The following is a 20,978-nucleotide window of genomic DNA, read 5'->3' on the forward strand; positions in this document are numbered from 1 at the left end:
ATTCATCTAAATCCCCCTTTAAAGCTGACTAAGTTGTTGGCCATCACCACTAGTGATGTAAAATTTCTGGATATTTTGAGGCCATGGGGAAAAAAAATCTTGGGGGTTCTGGAAAAATTTGAAATTTTGGAAAAATTGAAAAATAAGCAATACTTACTTTTTTTAGCCGTCTTTACATATCTAAAGTCACTTTGTTGCTTTAAGACCACTTTCCCCAACCTGGTGCCCTCCAGATATTTTGGACTTCATCTCCCATCACCCTCAGGCAGCACAGCCAATGGTCAGAAATGCTGGGCACTGTAGTTGAAAACATCCGGAGGCTACCAGGTTCGGGAGGGCTGCAGACATTTTACATCTCTAGTCTTTCTATAAAAGTGTTCTTATTAAATAGTTTTTAGAAATCATTTTGGGGAGAGTAAAGGCTAGGTTGTTGTTGTTCAGTCGTTCAGTCGTGTCCGACTCTTCGTGACCCCATGGACCATAGCACGCCAGGCCTTCCTGTCCTGCGCTCTCTCCCGGAGCGTGCTCAAGTTCATATTCATTGCATCCGTGATGCTATCTAGCCATCTCATCCTCTGCCGTCCCCTTCTCCTTTTGCCTTCAGTCTTTCCCAGCATCAGGGTCTTTTCCAGGGAGTTTTCTCTTCGCATTAGGTGGCCAAAATATTGGAGCTTCAGCTTCATTATCTGTCCTTCCAATGAGCACTCAGGGTTGATTTCCTTTAGGATGGACTGATTTGACCTCCTTGCAGTCCAGGGGACTCGTAAGAGTCTTCTCCAGCACCACAGTTCGAAAGCATCAATTCTTCGGCGCTCAGCCTTCCTTATAGTCCAGCTCTCACAGCCATACATTACTACTGGGAAAACCATAGCTTTGATTAGACGGACCTTTGTCGGCAAGGTGATGTCTCTGCTTCTTACTATGCTGTCTAGGTTTGCCATAGCTTTCCTCCCCAGGAGCAAGCGTCTTAATTTCATGGCTACAGTCACCGTCTGCGGTGATCTTGGAGCCCAAGAAAGTACTCTCCCCAAAATGATTTCTAAAAACTATTTAATAAGAACACTTTTACAGAAAGACTAGAGATGTAAAATGTCTTTCCCAAAGAAAAACAAGAAGGCAAGATGGCTGTCTGCTGAGACACTGGAAGCAGCCCAAGAAAGAAGGAAAGCAAAAGGCAACAGTGATAGGGGGAGATATGCCCAATTAAATGTAAAATTCCAGAGGTTAGCCAGAAGAGATAAGGAATTATTTTTAAACAAGCAATGCGCGGAAGCGGAAGAAGATAATAGAATAGGAAGGACAAGAGACCTCTTCCAGAAAATTAGAAACATCGGAGGTAAATTCCAGGCAAAAATGGGTATGATCAAAAACAAAGATGGCAAGGACCTAACAGAAGCAGAAGAGATCAAGAAAAGGTGGCAAGAATATACGGAAGATCTGTATAGGAAGGATAATAATATCGGGGATAGATTTGACGGTGTGGTCAGTGAGCTAGAGCCAGACATCCTGAAGAGTGAGGTTGAATGGGCCTTATTGCTAATAACAAGGCAGCAGGAGATGACAGTATCCCAGGTGAACTGTTTAAAATCTTGCAAGATGATGCTGTCAAGGTGATGCATGCCATATGCCAGCAAATTTGGAAAACACAAGAATGGCCAACAGATTGGAAAAGATCAACTTATATCCCCATACCAAAAAAGGGAAGCACCAAAGAATGTTCTAACTATCGAACAGTGGCACTCATTTCACATGCCAGTAAGGTAATGCTCAAGATCTTGCAAGGTAGACTGCAGCAATTCATGGAACGAGAATTGCCAGATAGAATCATAGAATAGTAGGGTTGGAAGGGGCCTACAAGGCCATCAAGTCCAACCCCCTGCTCAATGCAGGAATCCAAGTCAGAGCATCCCTGACAAATGGCTCCCCAGCCTCGTCTTGAAGGCCTCCAGTGTGGGAGAGCTCTCCCCAGGTAATTGGTTCCATTGTCTTATTGCTCTTACAGTCAGGAAGTTTTTCCTGATGTTCAGCCGGAATCTGGCTTCCTGTAACTTGAGCCCATTATTCCGTATCCTGCACTCTGGGATGATCAAGAAGAGATCCTGGCCTTCTTTTCTGTGACAACCTTTCAAGTACTTGAAGAGTGCTATCATAACTCCCCTCAGTCTTCTGAGATGTACAAGCTGTGTTTCGAAAAGGCAGAGGAACTAGAGACCAAATTGCCAATATCCGCTGGATAATGGAGAAAGCCAGGGAGTTTCAGAAAAACATCTATTTCTGTTTGATTGACTATTCTAAAGCCTTTGACTGTGTGGATCATCACAAATTGTGGCAAGTTCTTGGTGGGATGGGGATACCAAGTCATCTTGTCTGCCTGCTGAGGAATCTGTGTAACAACCAAGTTGCAATGGTAAGAACAGACCATGGAACAACGGACTGGTTTAAGATTGGGAAAGGAGTACGGCAAGGTTGTATACTCTCACCCTACCTATTCAACCTGTATGCAGAACACATCACGCAACATGCTGGGCTTGATGAAGCCAAGGCTGGAGTTAAAATCGCTGGAAGAAACATTAACAATCTCAGATATGCAGATGATACCACTTTGATGGCTGAAAGCGAGGAGGAGCTGAGGAACCTCATGGTGAAGGTGAAAGAAGAAAGTGCAAAAGCTGGGTTGCAGTTCAACCTAAAAAAAACCAAGATTATGGCAACCAGCTGGATTGAGAACTGGCAAATAGAGGGAGAAAACATGGAGGCCATGACAGACTTTGTCTTTCTAGGTGCAAAGGTTACTGCAGACGCTGACTGCAGCCAGGAAATCAGAAGACATTTACTTCTTGGGAGGAGAGCAATGACAAATCTTGATGAAATAGAGAAGAGCAGAGACATCACACTGACAACAAAGGTCCGCATAGTTCAAGCAATGGTATTCCCCGTAGTAACCTATGGCTGCGACAGCTGGACCATAAGGAAGGCTAAGTGAAGGAAGATCGATGCTTTTGAACTGTGGTGCTGGAGGAAAATTCTGAGAGTGCCTTGGACTGCAAGAAGATCAAACCAGTCCATCCTCCAGGAAATAAAGCCAGACTGCTCACTCGAGGGAATGATATTAAAGGCAGAACTGAAGTACTTTGGCCACATCATGAGAAGACAGGATACCCTGGAGAAGATGCTGATGCTAGGGAAAGTGGAAGGCAAAAGAAAGAGGGGCCGACCAAGGGCAAGATGGATGGATATTCTGGAGGTGACGGACTCGACCTTGGGGGAGCTGGGGGTGGCGATGGCCGACAGGAAGCTCTGGCGTGGGCTGGTCCATGAAGTCATGAAGAGTCGGAAGCGACTGACCGAATAAACAACAACAACAAAGGCTGGGTAACAATATATAAATACTTCGCTTAAATTCTAAAAGAAAAAAAATCATATTCTAAAGCTGTTCAATTTTTCAAAAACAAAAACAGTTCTTGGGTTGGGGGATTGGAAAACCCCCGTTTCCCCCTCAAATTTTTCCAGATTTTTTTCCGGGCTTTCACACCATATCTTAGGAAAGCAAATTACACACACAGTTTAATTATGTGTTCTGTGAAGAAGTCCTTCCTTTGGTCCTTCCTGAATCTCCCATCATTCAGGTTCATTGGATGATCCTGTTCTAGTATTAGGAAAGAAGAAAAACATATTTCTATCTACTTTCTTCACACCACCCAAATCATGCCCCCCCCCACTTACTTGTCTTTTTTTCTACATTAGATAGCCCCAAACACTGTAACCTGTCCTCATGGGAGAGTTGTTCTAGCCCCCTGATCAGTTTGATTGCTTTTTTCTGCACCTTTTCCAGATCTACAGGATCCTTCTTAAGTTGCAGGCACCAGAACTGTGCACAGAACTCCGCAAGTGTGGTCGCACCATAGATATGCATAAACGCATTATGATATTGTCCGTTTTATTTTTGATAACTTTCCAAATGATCCCTAATGTGCGATTCAGCCATTTCAAACTACCACACAATGGGTCAACATTTTCATTGAGCTATGTACCACACCCAAAAATTGCTTTCCAAGTCAGTCACTGCCAGCTCAGAATCCATTGGTATATATGTGAAGTTAGGACTTTTGCCCCAAAATGCATCACTTTACATTTACTTACATCATGCCATATTCCCCATTTTAATGCCCATTCATCATTGTGGAGGTCTTCACAATCCTTTTTTTTTTTTTTACCACCCTGAATAACTTGGCATTACCTGCAAACTTGGCCATCTCACTGCTCACCTTTAACTCTAGATTATTTATGAAAAAATTAAAAAGCACAGTACCAATAAATATCCTTGGTAACCCCAATTTTCCATCCGTTGATTGTAAGAACTGCCCATTTATTTCTACTCTCTGATTCCTGTTCTTTACCTGTTACTGTCTTCTTATTCTATGGCTGCTAAGTTTTCTCAGGAGCCTTTCTCAGGAGAGACTGGAGAAAGGGCAAGACATTGTTTGTTTGTGTAGGGATTTGATGGCCAGGGGCTAAAGTATTAGGGGATTTATCCAAGTGAATTTTAAAATTTAATATCTTACTTTATCTCTCTTATCATTACCCTCAAGCATTAAGGACAGAGTACGTTCAGGAAAAAGCAGAATATTTTGGCACCTGTTTTTGGCACTGGTAATGATAGAGGTCAAGAATATTTCAACAAGTGCCACACACTGTGGAATTACCAGAGATATGGCACTTTCAACACACCCGTGAAATTGAGTTGGAAACCAGATGCTGAAAGACTTGCCTTACTGGATAACATGCACATTGGTTGAGGACTCTGCAATAACCATTATCGAATTCTGCATCTTTCTGTTAGCGTGAGCCTAGAGAATAGCTGACTCGAATGCAAGCATAAATATGAACTTGCATCTTTTAATGGTTCACTTCTCCATTCCACCTTAAGCAACTGGAAACTGGCTAAAAACAGAAGGTTGATGCTGAAAGCCAGACTGCAATCTCAGCAGAATGTAGTGGGGTTAATAGCCTCCGCCACACCCCCACCCCAGTCCCCAACATCCTGGAAAATGTTTTAGTGGAGACAAAAAGCTAATCAGGAGGAGAATGTCTTCAATACATGGTAAAAGAATTCACAAACTAACAATTAATGAGGCTTGCAGACCACCCAGCCAGTAATTGGGCAACAATGCTATCATTAAACTAATAACAGTACTGTGGGGGTATTACCATGCTCCGGCATTTTGCAAGCATCATTCAGAGTCAGTTAAGGAACAGATAAGTGCGGCAGTAAAAAGGAAAATGAGTTCACAGTAGTCAAAGGGGTTAAAGGGACGAAGAGCTTTTTAACAAGGATATGTGAGGGCACAGAGGTCTGGCAAGAAAAGATAAGACTGATGCAATTGCAGTAAGAATTTGTGGTGGCCTTTATTTGAAATTTTAGAATGAATGAATATATATATATATATATATATATATATATTCTATGCCAAACATTTCTGAGAAAGAAAGGATGTGGCTATAAAATCACAGATAAGATCAAGGATATACTCTGATAATTTGAATACACAATCTAAAGAAGGTAAAGAAAACTCCAAACAAACAGGTAGGATTCCAAACAATTTTAAGAGGAAGTGAAAAAGGAAGGAAAGCAGAAATACACAATAGTTAATGTTTGCCAAAAATAATGTTATAAACTTTAAGGACTCTGTCTAAAGATTCATTGCCTAGAACTAAACAGCTTTTTTGCAAAAGTTTTTTTAAAGGAACATATTCTCAGTATATGTCTAAATGTGCAGAAGAAGAGAGGGAATGTCCCACTAATAACATGGATCAAGCTTAGATGCTGAGCTGAGACATGTTTCCCCCCCCCTCAAAACATTGAAAAGAGCATTTATCTGCACCCTTTGCGCATGTTTTTGGCAGGGTGAGCAAAGGAAGAGAGAACTGGATCATTCTCACTAATGATGCAAGTACCAGCTTGAAAAGGGCAAAAGTTATAGCTTCGTAGGTTGGAAAAGTGACACTGGCATGTGTTGATACAAGTAACTGCCATTTATATATTTCTGCAGTGGAAAGAGTAGCAATGGGTCAAAGACAGCAGAGACAGAAATTGATTCCCTCATGGTGGCTCCACTGAATCTAAAACCACTCATTTCTGACCACTCCCACAGTTGGGGTGGTATTTGTATGTTACAAACTCAGTATACTTTATTCATGGTACAAGGTTGTTTTAAGTCCTTTTAAATCTCATTATGCAGAAAAGCAAAATATTCACACATTTTGTTCAAGACTTTAAAACCAGAATGACAGGAAAGCAATATGCCCATTCATGTGCTGTCCTAATTTTTTTAAGTGAGTTTTTTTAAATAGCAAATCATGATGTACAATTTATCAATGCTATCAATTCTCCTTCAGCCTGAGTGTCATGCCCCCCTGGAATACCCCTCCTTGGAGGAAGAGCTGGAAGACCAGGAACCACCTGCCACCAGCAATGCCCAGGATCAGCCAGTAAACCAGGAGGAGCCTGGCCCCTCAGAGGTGATTATCATGAGGGCATCACTTGTGGAGGACAAGGACTCTGCCTCAGAGGTGGAGGTAGAGGAACCCCCAGTCCTCAGGAGAGATGCCACCTGAAAAGACAGGTTCTCCGAAGAAGTGCTAGACTGAGCCAGGGGCCTCCTTGTGTGAAAAGGTCTACTCTCACATCAGTCCCTAACAGCCCACAACTGAGGCTGAGGTGTGGCTCTGACAGCCTCTACATAAATACAGCAGTGTAAGGCTGAGAGACTTGCTGAAAACATTGTTGACCAGACCTTCCTGAATCCAGCTTCCCTTGCCTTGACTGATTCCTGGTGTAAATACTTCTGGACTGAACTCTAACTCTTGCTCTGCCTGCTCCTTGGGACCTTGTCGCCTGTTACCTGGACTGTCGAGACCTCACCTTTTGCCTGATCCCTGTTTGCGTTGATCACCTTGGTACTCTTGGACCATTGAACCTGTAACTGCTGGGCACAGACTCTGGTAACGTGACACTGAGGGCTGAGTTCAATTTCAGAGAAGCTCTTGTGGGCCACATTCCAGCGGCGTGTGGGGCCGAAGGCGAAAGGGGTGAGGTCAAGATATCAGACATATCAGCATTTTTTAGCTTAAAACTCTTATTGTTAGTAACTAAGACTTGGGAGAAACATTACAACTAGAGCTGTGCACAAATGACCCCTTGAAATTCTCCACCCTATTTGTGGGCAGAGAAACTGGGGAAATAATTTCACCAAATGTCTCCAGTGCGAGAAAAAATTCCCTAACAATTTCTCAGAGGCCGGGCTCACCATTGGCCGGGGTTGTAGCACAGCTTCTTCTTCTTTTTTCCCCTAAGGGTCTTTTTTTGCACTGCCATTGCAAGTGGCAACAGCAGCAACTATATTGACAGCCTGCCCCCTATTTTCCATTGTCCACAATACCCTATACCAAGCATCGTTCTGGAGCACTGTGGTGGGGAGGGAAGGAAAAACTCACCCCAAAACGAGGAAGAAATTTGGGGAAATTTTGCAAAGTAGCATTTTATTTCTAGAGGGGTAAGAAAAGAACAATCTCAGGACTTTTCTGAGAAAAAATGTCTTCTAAGAAATTTTGGCTGAGCTCTAGTTGACATGTTTAGGGTTCAGCGCCTTCCCCAGGACCTTCCAAATTTTTAATTTCTGAATATGAATTCCAGATACATCTTGTCTCTAAGTTGCAGAGAGATGCTTGTACAATGAAAGGCAGGATACCCATGCACACTCCTTAGCCATCTCTTATGCAAGGAAAGCACAAGAACCCTGAACCCTACCCATGAGAATTTCTCCGAAATGTCTTCCCTTTTTAATTTCTTTTCAGAAGCATTTTCTTTTCTATCAAATTGAATAAGAATGGTCAAAAATAATGTGGGAGAAATTTTTGGCACAGCACTAATTACAACCTTTCAAAATGGGGGAAAAACGGACAAAAGCTGGGAAACCACCAAACTATCAGGAATTGGGGGAAAGGGAACATGGCCATCTGGGGAACCCCAGAAGGCCAGACTGGGACCCTAGGCAGGCCAGATTTGGTCTGTGGGCCTGAAGTTCAACACCCCTTGATTACAAGATTGTATTAATGTTTCCATAATTTCCCTCTCCAATACAAGCAAACAAAAGTTAAGGGCAAACTAACATACCTATGAAACAGGAGTTTTACTGTGGGGATTTGGTTTGGTTCAGTCTTTGCCTATTGTTTCAAAGGGCACATTGTCATAACAACAAATATATAATATAATATAATATAATATAATAGGAAAACCAGACAATTAATATGTAATGAAGGAAGTTATCCCAACTTCTGAGATAATGCTGCCGATTTAAGCTTCCGGTGCTAACCCTACATGTTACCCTGCCCATTTTCACTGTCTCTCCCACCAATTCTATTAGGCTGGCAAAGGTCTACAGTGGAAACACAAAACACTAACTCTTTATCATAGCAGATGCCATTATCATAGCCAGAAGTACATTCATAGTAGTTCTTCATCCCCGTATGTATATATGTATGTATGTATGCATATATGTATTATTTCACTTCTCTATCGCCCAATAGCCGAAGCTCTCTGGGCAGTTCACAAAAATTAAAACCACAATGTACAGCATTAAACAATATAAAATAGGAAAGCTTAAAACCACAATATAGCAGTACAACCAGATTAAAACCTAGCAGCAATGCAGAGATTTAAAATATTCCTTATATATATGCAGTTTTTAAACTGTTTGCCCAAATATTTTATGCATGTTGTTTAGTTTGGTAAAAGGTGAGCACTAAACACACTCTAAAACAACAACAACTCGAAAATAGTGCCTCCTTCCCTCAAAGCAATGCTCCACCATTTCAGGAAACCTTTCGATGCAGCACAAGTTCACATCTCCAGTTTTGTTTTGTTTTTTAAGAAATAAGTGAATAGGCCTCTTGCCTGCTACAAGGCTTTTGCTCCACCATTCTATTGCTACAGCGTTCACATTCGTATCGCTGAGGTGGGACTAGCACCATGGCAACAAGCAAAGCAGCCACTGTTCTGAAGGAAATTAATAATGTGTAAAATCTCTCTTTTGAAAAAACGCACACCTTAGTCCCAAGCCTGACATTTGCATGTCACTCACCTAGCTACAAAATGTAGATAATGTTTAGCAAGCCTCATAAAGGAGTTCCAGAAGCTCATTATGATCACAGGTTCAGTTTGGCAATGTGTCCACTGCGCTCCATGTAATACTTACACGACTTTGTGACATTCACAGAAAAGTGCTACGGGGCAGTGCCTTGCATTATTTCAATAAAAAAGAAACCTACCAAGCGAGGATTGCTCTGAAAATGAAGCAAACTTAAATATTATTTGTATAACAAGGAGAAGAGAAAGCTACAGTGTTTCAACCTGGGGGTGGGGGGAAGAACGAGGATTAGACAGTATTCAGTATCTAGCTGTGAAAATCATGTTTTTTACTTTGTACCTACCTTGAGAATTTCCACAGCTTTCTTCATCACTGTTGTCCTGGCAGTTATTCTGATTGTCACACATAAAGCTTTTATCAATGCACAGGCCGTTCCGACAGTGAAATCGGTCAGTAGAGCATAGCAAGGGATTTGCTGCTGTGAAAACAAAAGCATGGCATTTTGTGAAAACAAAAGCATGACCTTTTGTTCAAACTTAAGGCTTCCCCCAGATAGGAACGACCCCCAGAGTTAGTCTCGCATAGTTCGCGATTCAAGTTTCAGTCAGGCAGTCTTCTATCTCCACTGTACTTTAGTAGAGTTAGTACAGCTGCTTAGGGAGAGGTCCCTTTCAAGACAGGCAATGCTCTACAGAAAACTATACAAGAACTGCAACTAAGCATGCATCCAAGCTGAAGTATGTGTACAAACAATCACATGTTCTCGCCTTCTTTACCTCTGCCTCCACTTCCCTCTACTTCCCATGTCTCTCCGGTGTCACGTTCTAGATGGTAAGCTCCTCGGAGCAGGGACCTTGCCCTTTCACACTATGTAAAGTGCCATGCACACTGATGGTGCTGGCTTGAAACCAGAGGTGTCCTTACGTGAGTGGAATGTCTATTTCTTGTGACAGAAGAGAGAGCTAAAATGTATTCGCCCAAGGCATTGCACAATCTCTTGCACAATGTCAGATGCTGCCTTCTGCTAGCTCTGGCACAACAGTCCATGGAACAGTATCACTGCCAGAATTTCTTCTGCTAGCACAACTCTGGATCCAATCCAATAAGCCCATGTACAACCTTCCAAGCCATTCTAAAGTCCTTGTCATTGAGACAATGCTTGTGCAAATAAGCTGGTTCCCTATAGCTTTCTTTTTTTAATCTGCCCTGGATCCACATGACAAGCCACTGCATGGGAATATCTTGGAGCATGCAGCAGCAGTTCAAAAGGACACCACATCCTTGCATGCTTGTGTGAAATAATCTAGGGCAGGTCACTGCTAACCACATGTACTTTTGCTGCTTATTTATCTCCTGCAGAATCTTTATCCTGTGCCACTTTTCTCTGAACTTCCATTAGCTTTCCTTAACAAAGAATATGAAATGAATATTATATATTCAAACCGTAAATCTAAACAGCCTTCAGAAAGTGGGATGACAATGTCTTTTAGCTTCATGATCTGCTTCAAAAAAAAAATCTTGGTTTCAATTACAATAGGGATTACAGTTCTCAGACTCTGTGGCTTTCCACTATTTTTAAGATGTTTACCAAACAGAAAGACCCTTCAAAGAACACAAGTATAGATTCTCCATAAGGAAACAAAATGCTAAAGACTGGATGCATATAATCCACAGTGTAGAAACTGGAATTTACTGTTCTCACAATCCTCTTATAATAGTGCTAAATCTGCACTTTAGTGATGCATGGCAATAACAGTCCACAGCAAAAACTAGAAATCCATTGCTCAACAAAATGGAAAACAGGATAGAGTCTGAGGCCTAGTTATCACCAACAAAAGTAAAAGAGACATTTTTTCCCAACAGAAAAGCAAAGAAATTATATTGCACTTACTTTCTTACCAAACCTAAACCTGCTTTACCTTTGCACATAACACTAACCCATGGTATGGGTTTTTGAATTCTGGGTTGTCATGATGTGAGAACTCAGCTGCACTAACAAACCATGGTTCGTTAACCACAAACAACTGGAAAGAGAGCCCATGGTTTGTTGTGTTGCGAACTCTGGGTTGTTTAAACCATGGCTTAATATGTGTGAACCCAGAACCATGGGTTATTCATGGGTTGTTTCACCAGGCTACAGGGAGAGTGGGAAGGAGTGGTTTAAAAAAAATAGACTCTCTGCATGCCAGTACTTGTTGTTGTTGTTGTTCAGTCGTGTCCGACTCTTCGTGACCCCATGGACCAAATTACAAGGTCAACCTTGTTGTTGTTGTTCAGTAGTTAAGTCGTGTCCGATTCTTCGTGACCCCATGGACCATAGCACGCCAGACCTTCCTGTCCTCCGCTCTCTCCCGGAGTGTGCTCAAGTCCATATTCATTGCACTGGTGATGCTATCTAGCCATCTCATCCTCTGCCATCCCCTTTTCCTTTTTCCTTCAATCTTTCCCAGCATCAGGGTCTTTTCCAGGGAGTTTTCTCTTCGCATTAGGTGGCCAAAATAGTTGAGCTTCAGCTTCAGTATCTGTCCTTCCAATGAGCAGTCAGGGTTGATTTCCTTTAGGACTGAATGATTTGACCTCCTTGCAGTCCAGGGGACTGGTAAGAGTCTTCTCCAGCACCATAGTTCGAAAGCATCAATTCTTCGGTGCTCAGCCTTCCTTATAGTCCAGCTCTCACAGCCATACATTACTATGTATGCCAGTACTACAGTGGCACAAAGGCATTTGGAATACAGGAAGGGAGTGGGCTAAAGACAAGGGAAACAAACAACCCAGGGATTGAGAAAACAAACCATGGTTTGTTCAACTGTTTGCCAGACAAACCCTGTATAGGGCAACAAGCCATGGATTACATTTATTTTTATTTAGTTATTTATTACATTTCTATACTGACTCATAGCCAAAGCTCTCTGAGCCATTTACAAAAGCTAAATAGACCATGGCTTAGTGTTATGTGTGATCTAGGTTAAAATGTATCATGTATAATGGGCAGAGCAATCCTAACCCCCTTGGATGGCTGTCTGAGAGGGATTACGGTGGCCCAAAAGTGCTCTATCACCAGCATGGAGGAACTCTGCTGGCAAGCTGGAACATGGTATGCCCATGGAAAACTCCACAGTAGGAGTATTGCTGGTAGTGTTTTCACCAGCAGTAGGTCCTAAAATGGATCATTTCAGAGCATGTTAGGGCAGGATCTGCTGGATCTAAAGATGCCCTGAGATGACCCAGGATCAGCCCATTAACAATGCCTGCTGGGAGCTGATGTAGTTAATTTCACTCCTATTAAAACCAATGGTATGTGTGTTAGGGGGGATGGGGAGATATACTTTTAAAAAACTGCCAAAGAAATAATTTTTTTAAAAAGCTCCCCACCTCCTGCCTTAGCCAAAGCAACCTGGAAGGATGTTGGAACTGGCAAATTGTCTGCTACTTCGCCTCCTCCAAACATAGGATTGCTCTGTTAGCACCTAAAGCTGTACTATTTGGGATATTTATTTAATTAAGAAGTATAAACGTCCTTATTAGAATCATGGAGTTGGAAGAGGCTATTTGGGCTTTCGGTCCAACCCCCTGCTAAGTGCAGGAATCTACCTCCTCCCTAGGCAGTCGGTTCCATTGTCTGACTGCTCTGACTGTTAGGAAGTTGTTCCTGATATTCCACTGAAATATGTCTTCCTGTAACTTAAGCCCTTTATTTCGTATCCTACAATCCTGGATGAAAGAGAACAGGTTGCAGCCCTCTTCTGTGTGACAACTTTTTAAATACTGTGCTATCATATCCCCCCTTGGTCTTCTCTTTTCGAGGCTAAACAGACAAAGTTCCTTCAACCTTTCCTTGTGGGACTTCGTTTCTAGTCTCCTGATTATTTTTGTTGCTCTTCTTTGAACCTGTTCCAGTTTATCTGAATCCTTCTTGAAGTGTAGTCTCCAGAACTGGACACAGTAACCAAGGTGAATTCTGACCAGTACAGAATTACTTCCCATGATTTTGAAACTGTATTTCTATTGATGCAGCCTAAAATTACATTTGCTTTTTTGTAGTCACATTCCACTGCTGGCTCATATCCACCTTGTGATCAACTATAAGCATAATTTTAATCAAGCAATCATTACAGATCTACTCAAATGTAACAGATGGAGTTGCCAGCTGATGAACTCTGTGGTACCAAGATATATTTTGGCAGTTGGGGAAAAAAGCGTAAAAATGGGGTGTGGGGGGCGGGAAGCCATCAACATGATTATCTGAGCTTAGAAAGAGTATGAAGACTTCAGCATTATCATGCAGAAACATTAACATCTTTAGAGGAAAAACTAAGAAAATAAACATCCTATTAAGGAGTAGAAGTAAAGATATTGAGTTAAACTTTATAATAGCATTAAACTTTTCAATAGTATATGTGCACTATACACAGAATACTTTGTACACAGGCTGGGATCCTCTGGCTCACACGCTCTGAACTTAGTGGTTCTTGCTTCTGAGAAAACATACAGAGAAGCAGACTGTAACTGTCATTGGAGCTCTACTGAAAAATAGATATCCTGAACCAATACTTATGTAGAAATTATAGATAAGTGTTATTTATTTATATTCTGCTCCAAACAGTCAATAATATACTTCTTCACATACTAAAGTTTATTTCTTTAATCAGATTTTGAATTTTCAACAGCTTCTAATTCTGAACTTTCACTTCGAGCTTCATGGATTTCGGAAGACAAAAGGATCGCATGAACTCAAAAGCAACTTCTCGACCCATTCACACATTTAGTTTGTGTGTATTTGCAAACACGTTTCAGTGTATTTCAGTGTATGTGTGTAATTGCAAACACTTTCCAGTGTATTTCCCTTGATAAGGAAGATGGAGGCAAATGGGAAGCAAGAAGCACCACACTGCCAGAACACTGTGCTTTGCAGACTTCCAGTTAAAACAAAATTACATGAAGATGTTCCATGTTTTTCAACAACTGAAAGTTCGGTTCTAACATTAAATCCAAAGAATGTTGCTTGTTCAGTCATCCATACAAAAGGCAGAAGCAATGCGATCATCACTAACATTTCCCTTTTCTTCTTGGATTTAGGAGTTTTGCTAAAACTAAATTTGCAGAAAATTGGATATAACAATTTTACTCTAAAACACTCATTTTAAAAATATCTTATTTGTCATTCTGAAAGAATAAAATATTTATGTATTTATTTATGTCATTTCTATCCTGCCCAATAGCTGAAGGTCTCTGGACGGTTCACAAAAATTAAAACCAAACAGCACACAATAAAACAATATAAAACATATAGAACATTAAAACCACAGTATAACAATACAACCAGAATAAAACCTAGCAGCAGTGCAGGGATTTAAAATACAGATTTAAAACAGCAAAGCTAAAAGTCTAGAAAGCTAAAATGCTAAAATAAGACTTTTAAAAATAAAATGTCCTGTTCTTTCAGTGGAAAAATGTGTGTGTGTGTGGGACAGATGGACGGACAGGAGACAGAGGAAAAGATGTTTTTCTTCCAGTTTCATACTTCTTTCATAAGAAGTATGAAAACCCTCCCATCCCAGTTTTCATACTTCTTATGTGGTGGTGAATCTGTGCAATATCATCTTAGATTGCAAGAGGGGGCTATATAATTGAATTTTCCTCCGTGCAATTCTTTTTCTTGCACATACTTGTACAAGAAAACTCTTATGTTAAGGACAATTCTAGGCTGAACTGAGATTTACCGCCTGATCTGCTCTTTGCAAGCAAAAGGCCCAAGTATACTAATGGATCAAAACTATTACCAACATTATGAAGCAGGTGAAAATATACAGGAAATTATCTGATACAGGAAATTATTTGATCTTTGATCTTGTCTAATCTGGGATTTGGAAGTTTGTTCAAAATAGATCTATGCGCTCTCTCTCTCTCTCTCTGCCAAACCTAAGAATTACGATTTAGGGTGCATTTGTGCAAAATCCTTTCTAGCCCTGTTTGTTCAAGTATAGCCTAAAGTAAATTTCACTGTCCTTAAATCTTCTTCTTCCAACCGCATTCTCTCTGATGGGGATCTGTTCCCCAAATTTCAGGAGGCCCAAGAGAAAAACAAACATAAACGCTACTGAGGGATGATATATGTGAATAAATACAAAGATCAAAGATTTGCGGGCTTCCAGGGAGATGTCAACAAGAAAGAAGGCAAATGTATAAAAAAAGTCTTACTGTAAATCTTGCCCCTTTTGTTAGCTTACAAAATGGCTGTGCTGTTCTCTCCTTATCAAATCTCTCCTTATCAGAAAACCACATTCCAGCTTCCTCTGGCAAAGGTGTGTACACCCAAAACATACTGAAATATCTACCTACCTTGCTTATAATTATCAAACATAACTTTTTCCGTACACTTGAAACTACTATTATTGTGACCCTTACACTTGAAACTACTATTATTGTGACCCTTACACTTGAAACTACTATTACTGTGACCCTTACACTTGAAACTACTATTATTGTGACCCTTACACTTGAAACTACTATTATTGTGACCCTTTTCTCTACCACAGAGGAGGAAGAAGAAAGAAGCAGCTGAAAAAATCCAGGTGATACAATGGTAACTTCGACTTAAGGACTAAAAATGTTTTTCCTTACTGGGATAGCATTTCAAGCAGCTGGGGGTCTTGTTCCCTATACCCATCTCCCACCCCGAGTAGTGATACACATATAAGCGTGCCACATCCAGTCACTTTTACCAATTGTGGTAAAAGCAGTTTCTACAAAGCCCAAAAGGGATTTCAGTGGTTTTGTTTTATTAGAACTGAGATGCTACAGTCTAGTGCTGCTCCACTTCATGGGGTAAATAGCATCCTTTGTACTATTTTGTACAAATACATTCAGGCATCTGAACATCAAGCTGGAACTTTTCCACCTTTATTGTATGTGTGTGTGAAATAATTGACAAGGTCAAGGAACACAACACAATACAACACAACAGGCATCTTAAAGGCATGAGGGTATGACATACTAAAAACAAAAGAGTAGTTGGTAGGGGGAAAAACACAGCAACATGGAATTACACAGCAATACAATCCTTAATGGAAGACAAAAGGAGAAGGAGACGGCAGAGGATGAGATGGCTAGATAGCATCACTGATGCAATGAATATGGACTTGAGCACGCTCCGGGAGAGAGCGCAGGACAGGAAGGCCTGGCGTGCTATGGTCCATGGGGTCACAAAGAGTCGGACACGACTGAACAACAACAACAATCCTTAATGACGCCAATTTGTGACAAAATATAAATGGAGGGTGTTTTTTTTAAATCTCCACTACGAACAGTACGCACTTCTCATGTTTTATAAAATTTCTCTTATACAATATGTTAAAGGTCCAGGAATTCTCCTTCTGAACTCCACCTGTTGCCAGCTGCCCTATTCCGACCTCAACATTTAAAACAGACCAGTTAACAAAGAACATAAGAACATAAAAAGAGCCATGCTGGATCAGACCAGCATTTTTTAGGTGTGGTGACCAGACCTGTACACAGTATTCCAAGTGTGGCTGCACCATAGATTTGTACAGGGGCAGTATGATACTGGTAGTTTTATTCTCAATTCCTTTTCTAATTATGCCTAACATGGAGTTTGTCTTTTTTACAGCAGCCACACACTAGGCTGATATCTTCATTGAGCTGTCCACCACAACCCCAAGATCTCTTTCCTGGTCAGTCACCACTAGCTCAGATCCCATCAGGCGATACCTGAAGATGGACTTTTTTGCCGCAACGTGCATCACTTCAAACTTGCTTACATTGAACCACATATGCCATTTAGATGCCCATTCTCCCAGTTTGGAAAGATCCTTTTGGGGCTCCTCACAATCCCTTATTGTTTTAACCACCCTAAATAATTTGGTGTCATCCGCAAACTTGGCCATTTCACTGCTCACTCCTAATTCCAGATCATTTATGAACAGGTTGAAAAGCATTGGTCCTAGTACAGGTCCGTGTGGGACCCCACTCTTTACCTCCCTCCATTCGGAGAATTCACCATTTATTCCTACTGTCTGCTTTCTATTGTTTAGCAAGTTACTGATCCATAAGAGGACCTGTCCTCTTATTCCATGACTGCTAAGTTTGCTCAGGAGTCTTTCTTGAGGGTCTTTGTCAAAAGCCTTTTGGAAATCCAAGTAAACCATGTCTACCGGATCACCCCTGTCTACATGTTGATTGATACTCTCAAAGAACTGTAAAGGTTAGTGAGACAGGACCTTTGCAGAAGCTGTGTTGATTCTTTTTCAGCCGGGCTTGTCCTTCTATATGCTTACTAATGTTACCTTTAATAATGCCTTCAACCAATTTACCTGGAACAGACATTAAGCTAACTGGCCTGTAATTCCTAGATCTCCCTGTATCCCTTTTTGAAAATTAGTGTAACATTAACCATCTTCCAGTCCTCTGATATGGAGGATGATCGTAGGCACATGTTGCATATTTGGGGTAGAAAATCAGCAATTTTAAATTTGAACTCTTTGAGAACTCTAGAATGGATACCATCTGGGCCTGGTGATTTGTTTGCTTTCAATTTATCAATAAGGTTGAGAACTTCATCTTTTGTCACCTCTATCACTTCCTCAGACTCCCTTCCTGAAAACATCAGTTCAGGCACAGGTATCTGTCCTGTATCTTCTGCAGTGAAGACAGATGAGAAGAATTCATTCAGCTTCTCTGCAATCTCCTTGTCCTCCTTCTGTACTCCTTTAACTCCATTGTTATCCAGTGGTCCAACTGCCTCCCTAGTTGGTTTTCTGCTTTTGATATATTTAAAGAATTCTTTACTGTTGGCTTGATGTTGTTAGCGATATGCTCTTCAAAATGCTTTTTTGCATCTCTTGTCTGCTTGCATCACCTTTGTCCAAGCTTGTGCTACTTTTTGTTTTCTTCACTTGGGCAAGACTTCCATTTTCTGAAGGAAGCTCTCTTTTCTCTAATAGCTCCCTTAACACTGCTCATTTAACCATGCCAGTGACCTCTTGGACTTGGTGCTACCTTTCTTAACCTTTCTATTATTGTGGTTTTGAGTAATCTCCAAGCATTCTGAAGGGCTTTAATCCTCTTGGTTCCCCCTTTTAGCTTCCTTTTCACCAGTTCCCTCATTTTAGAGAAGTTTCCTCTTTTGGAGTCAAATGTGACTGTGTTGGACTTCCTGGGCAATTTTCCATTTAAATATATATTAAATCTGATAGCACTGTGATCAGAGTTTCCAATCGGTTCAACAACATTTACATCTCGTACTAGGTCGTGGGTGATTTAGGATTAGGATTCCATTTAGGATTAAATTGAAGGTCACCACCCCTCTGGTTGGTTCCATGACCGTTCTAGGGCACAATCATTTAAAGCATCGAGAAATTTAACCTCTTTGTTGCAGCTGGAATATGCATTTATCCAATCAATGTGGGGGTAATTGAAGTCGCCCATTATTACAACACTTCCTTGTTTGGAGGCCTCCCTGATTTTGTTTTCCATCTCAAGGTCACTCTGAGCATTCTGGTCTGGGGAATGTTCCTAGCACTAAATTAGTTTTGGAGCCTGGTATTGTCACCCACAGCGCTTCTGTGGAAGAGTCTACCCCTTTTGTGTGGTCTAATTTGCTCGACACTGCCCTCTTTGACATACAGGGCAACACCTCCCCCAGTACACCCTTCCCTGTCCTTCTTATAGAGTTTATATCCAGACATGACTGTATCCCACTGGTTCTCTCCGCTCCACCAGGTTTCTATAATGCCCACTATATCCAGGGTTTCCTTTAAAATCAAGCACTCCAACTCTCCCATTTTGGCGTGGAGGCTTCTAGCATTTGTATAAAAACACCTATACGCAGTATCCTTCCCCAGATGTCTCTGCCGTGTGCATCTTTTGCTATGGGGCATTGGCCCCTTTGACTTGCTATTATGTTCTACCCTGTACTCCTCACCTATTTCCCCCCCTTCTACATTTGGGTAATCAAAAACATTTTCATCTTCATCCCTTTGGGATGATTTAAACCAAACCAGATGCTTCCCAGCCGTCAGCTTTCCCCCAGGGTTTAGTTTAAAAGCTGCTCTGCCACCCTTTTTATGTTTAGTGCCAGCGGTCTAGTTCTATTTTGGTTCAAGTGGAGCCTGTCCCTCTTGTACAGGCCCGGCTTGTCCCAAAACGTTCCCCAGCACCTAACAAATCTGAACCCCTCCTCCCTGCACCACCATCTCATCCATGCATTGAGATGCCTCAGCTTCACCTGTCTAGCTGGCCTTGCGCATGGAACAGGTAGCATTTCAAAGAAAGCCTCCTTGGTGGTCCTGGATTTCAACCTCCTACCTAGTGACCTAAATTTGGCTTCCAGGAACTCACAACTACATTTCCCCACATCACTGGTACCAACAAGGACCACGACCACTGACTCCACCCCAACACTATCTACTAGGCTATCTAGATGGCACGTGATATCCGCAACCTTTTCACCAGGCAGGCAATTCACCATGCGGTCTACACGCCCATCACAAACCCAGCTGTCTATGTGTCTAATGATTGAATCTTCCACTACCACAAGCCCCCCTCCCCCCGGAGGCACATTCTCGGTGTGAGAGGATATTTGTTCATCTTCTGGGGAACGGGTCCCTTCTAAGAGATCATTTTTCTCTTCCTTTCTTCCCTGAGACCTGCATTCTCCATGACAGCAGAGGAGCTGTCACCCTGGGAGCGGGACACAACTAATAGGTTCCTGAAGGTCTCACCCACCAACTTCTCTGATTCTCTTAGCTTCTCCAGATCAGCAATCTTGGCCTCAAGTGAATGCACTTGTTCCCTGACAGCCAGGAGCTCATTACATCGAGCGCACACCCATGACTTCTGTCCAGCAGGTAGATAGTTGTACATGTGGCACTCAGTGCAATACACTGGATAGCCCCCACTCCCCTGCTGGCTTTCTACCTTCATAACTGGTTTTTTATTTGGGTGTGTTTTCCCTGGAAAACTTAGTTGCTTACTTCAAGAAGGTGGGGAAATTATTTATAGTTATTTATTTACAGTTACTTACTGTGAGTACGGGATAGGGAGGAAAGAGTCGACTGCCCTAGCTTCCTCATCCTGTTGCTAGCACCCGGTTGCTTAATTCACTTGTTTGCTGACGCTTTGTCACTGGGGCTGAAATGCTTCGTCACTGGGGCTCCTCATGCTTGGAGAGCTGGCTCCCTTGCAAGTGTGCCTCCTTATATGGATAGGCCCAACTGCTGCTGCAGTTAATCTGATTGGAGGGCCTCATTTGAAAAGCAAGGGAGGCTGTGTGAACACTCCTGATCAGCACTGGCTTTCAGTGGCTGGGAATGTAGGTCAGTTGGCCCCCCAGGGAATGGTGGTTCCTATTTATGAAAGAGGACTATTAACAATAGTGAATGAAAGACCTAATGAGGGGAGATCCTTTATTCAATGGGTCGTTGGAGGGGACAGCAGACAAAGAGTAGGTCATTTGGGAAGGCTGTGACTTGCAAGATCTGGATACTTTCTCTCTGTGTTTTTAAAACTTAAACGATAGGCTGAACCCTTAAAACTTGCTTTATTTGGTGAACTGCTCTTTAAGGCCTAAACTGAGCCCAATCTGAAGCTAGCCTGTACTTTTTCCCACTTTAAGCAGGAAAGCAAAGAGTGTTGTAAACTTGAAACACAACAGGGTAGTTTAAAGCAGAGTTGCATGAGAGATTAGCTGCTTGGTCTACATAACCTTCAAAATTCCACAGAAGTGCTAGAACTTATACTCTACAGAGGAAGATTTCAGATTTTAAAATGTCAGCTTGTTTCTGAGTAGTTCAGCTACTAACAAAGACAAATGCT

The 20,978-nt window shown here is 41.7% G+C and overlaps 1 protein-coding gene across 13 annotated transcripts in view; it reads right to left on the bottom strand.

Annotated features, from left to right (window-relative positions):
* Positions 1-20,978, bottom strand: part of LDLRAD3 (low density lipoprotein receptor class A domain containing 3) — a 357,700-nt gene that overhangs the window by 218,288 nt on the left and 118,434 nt on the right. For 12 of the 13 annotated variants that reach the window (XR_014790386.1, XR_014790392.1, XR_014790391.1 and 9 more), the window contains one exon: positions 9,490-9,624. Coding sequence is in view for 5 of the 13 variants with exons in the window: in XM_084851203.1 (XP_084707329.1) it covers positions 9,490-9,624 (135 nt within the window). In the remaining 8 variants the exon portion in view is untranslated. The remainder of the gene's footprint in view (positions 1-9,489; positions 9,625-20,978) is intronic. The other variant, XM_084851213.1, reaches the window with a different exon arrangement.

Source organism: Heloderma suspectum, chromosome 1 (genome assembly GCF_057233095.1).
Source record: "Heloderma suspectum isolate Gila_16-S chromosome 1, 16-S_ref, whole genome shotgun sequence".
Lineage (NCBI taxonomy): Eukaryota > Metazoa > Chordata > Lepidosauria > Squamata > Helodermatidae > Heloderma > Heloderma suspectum.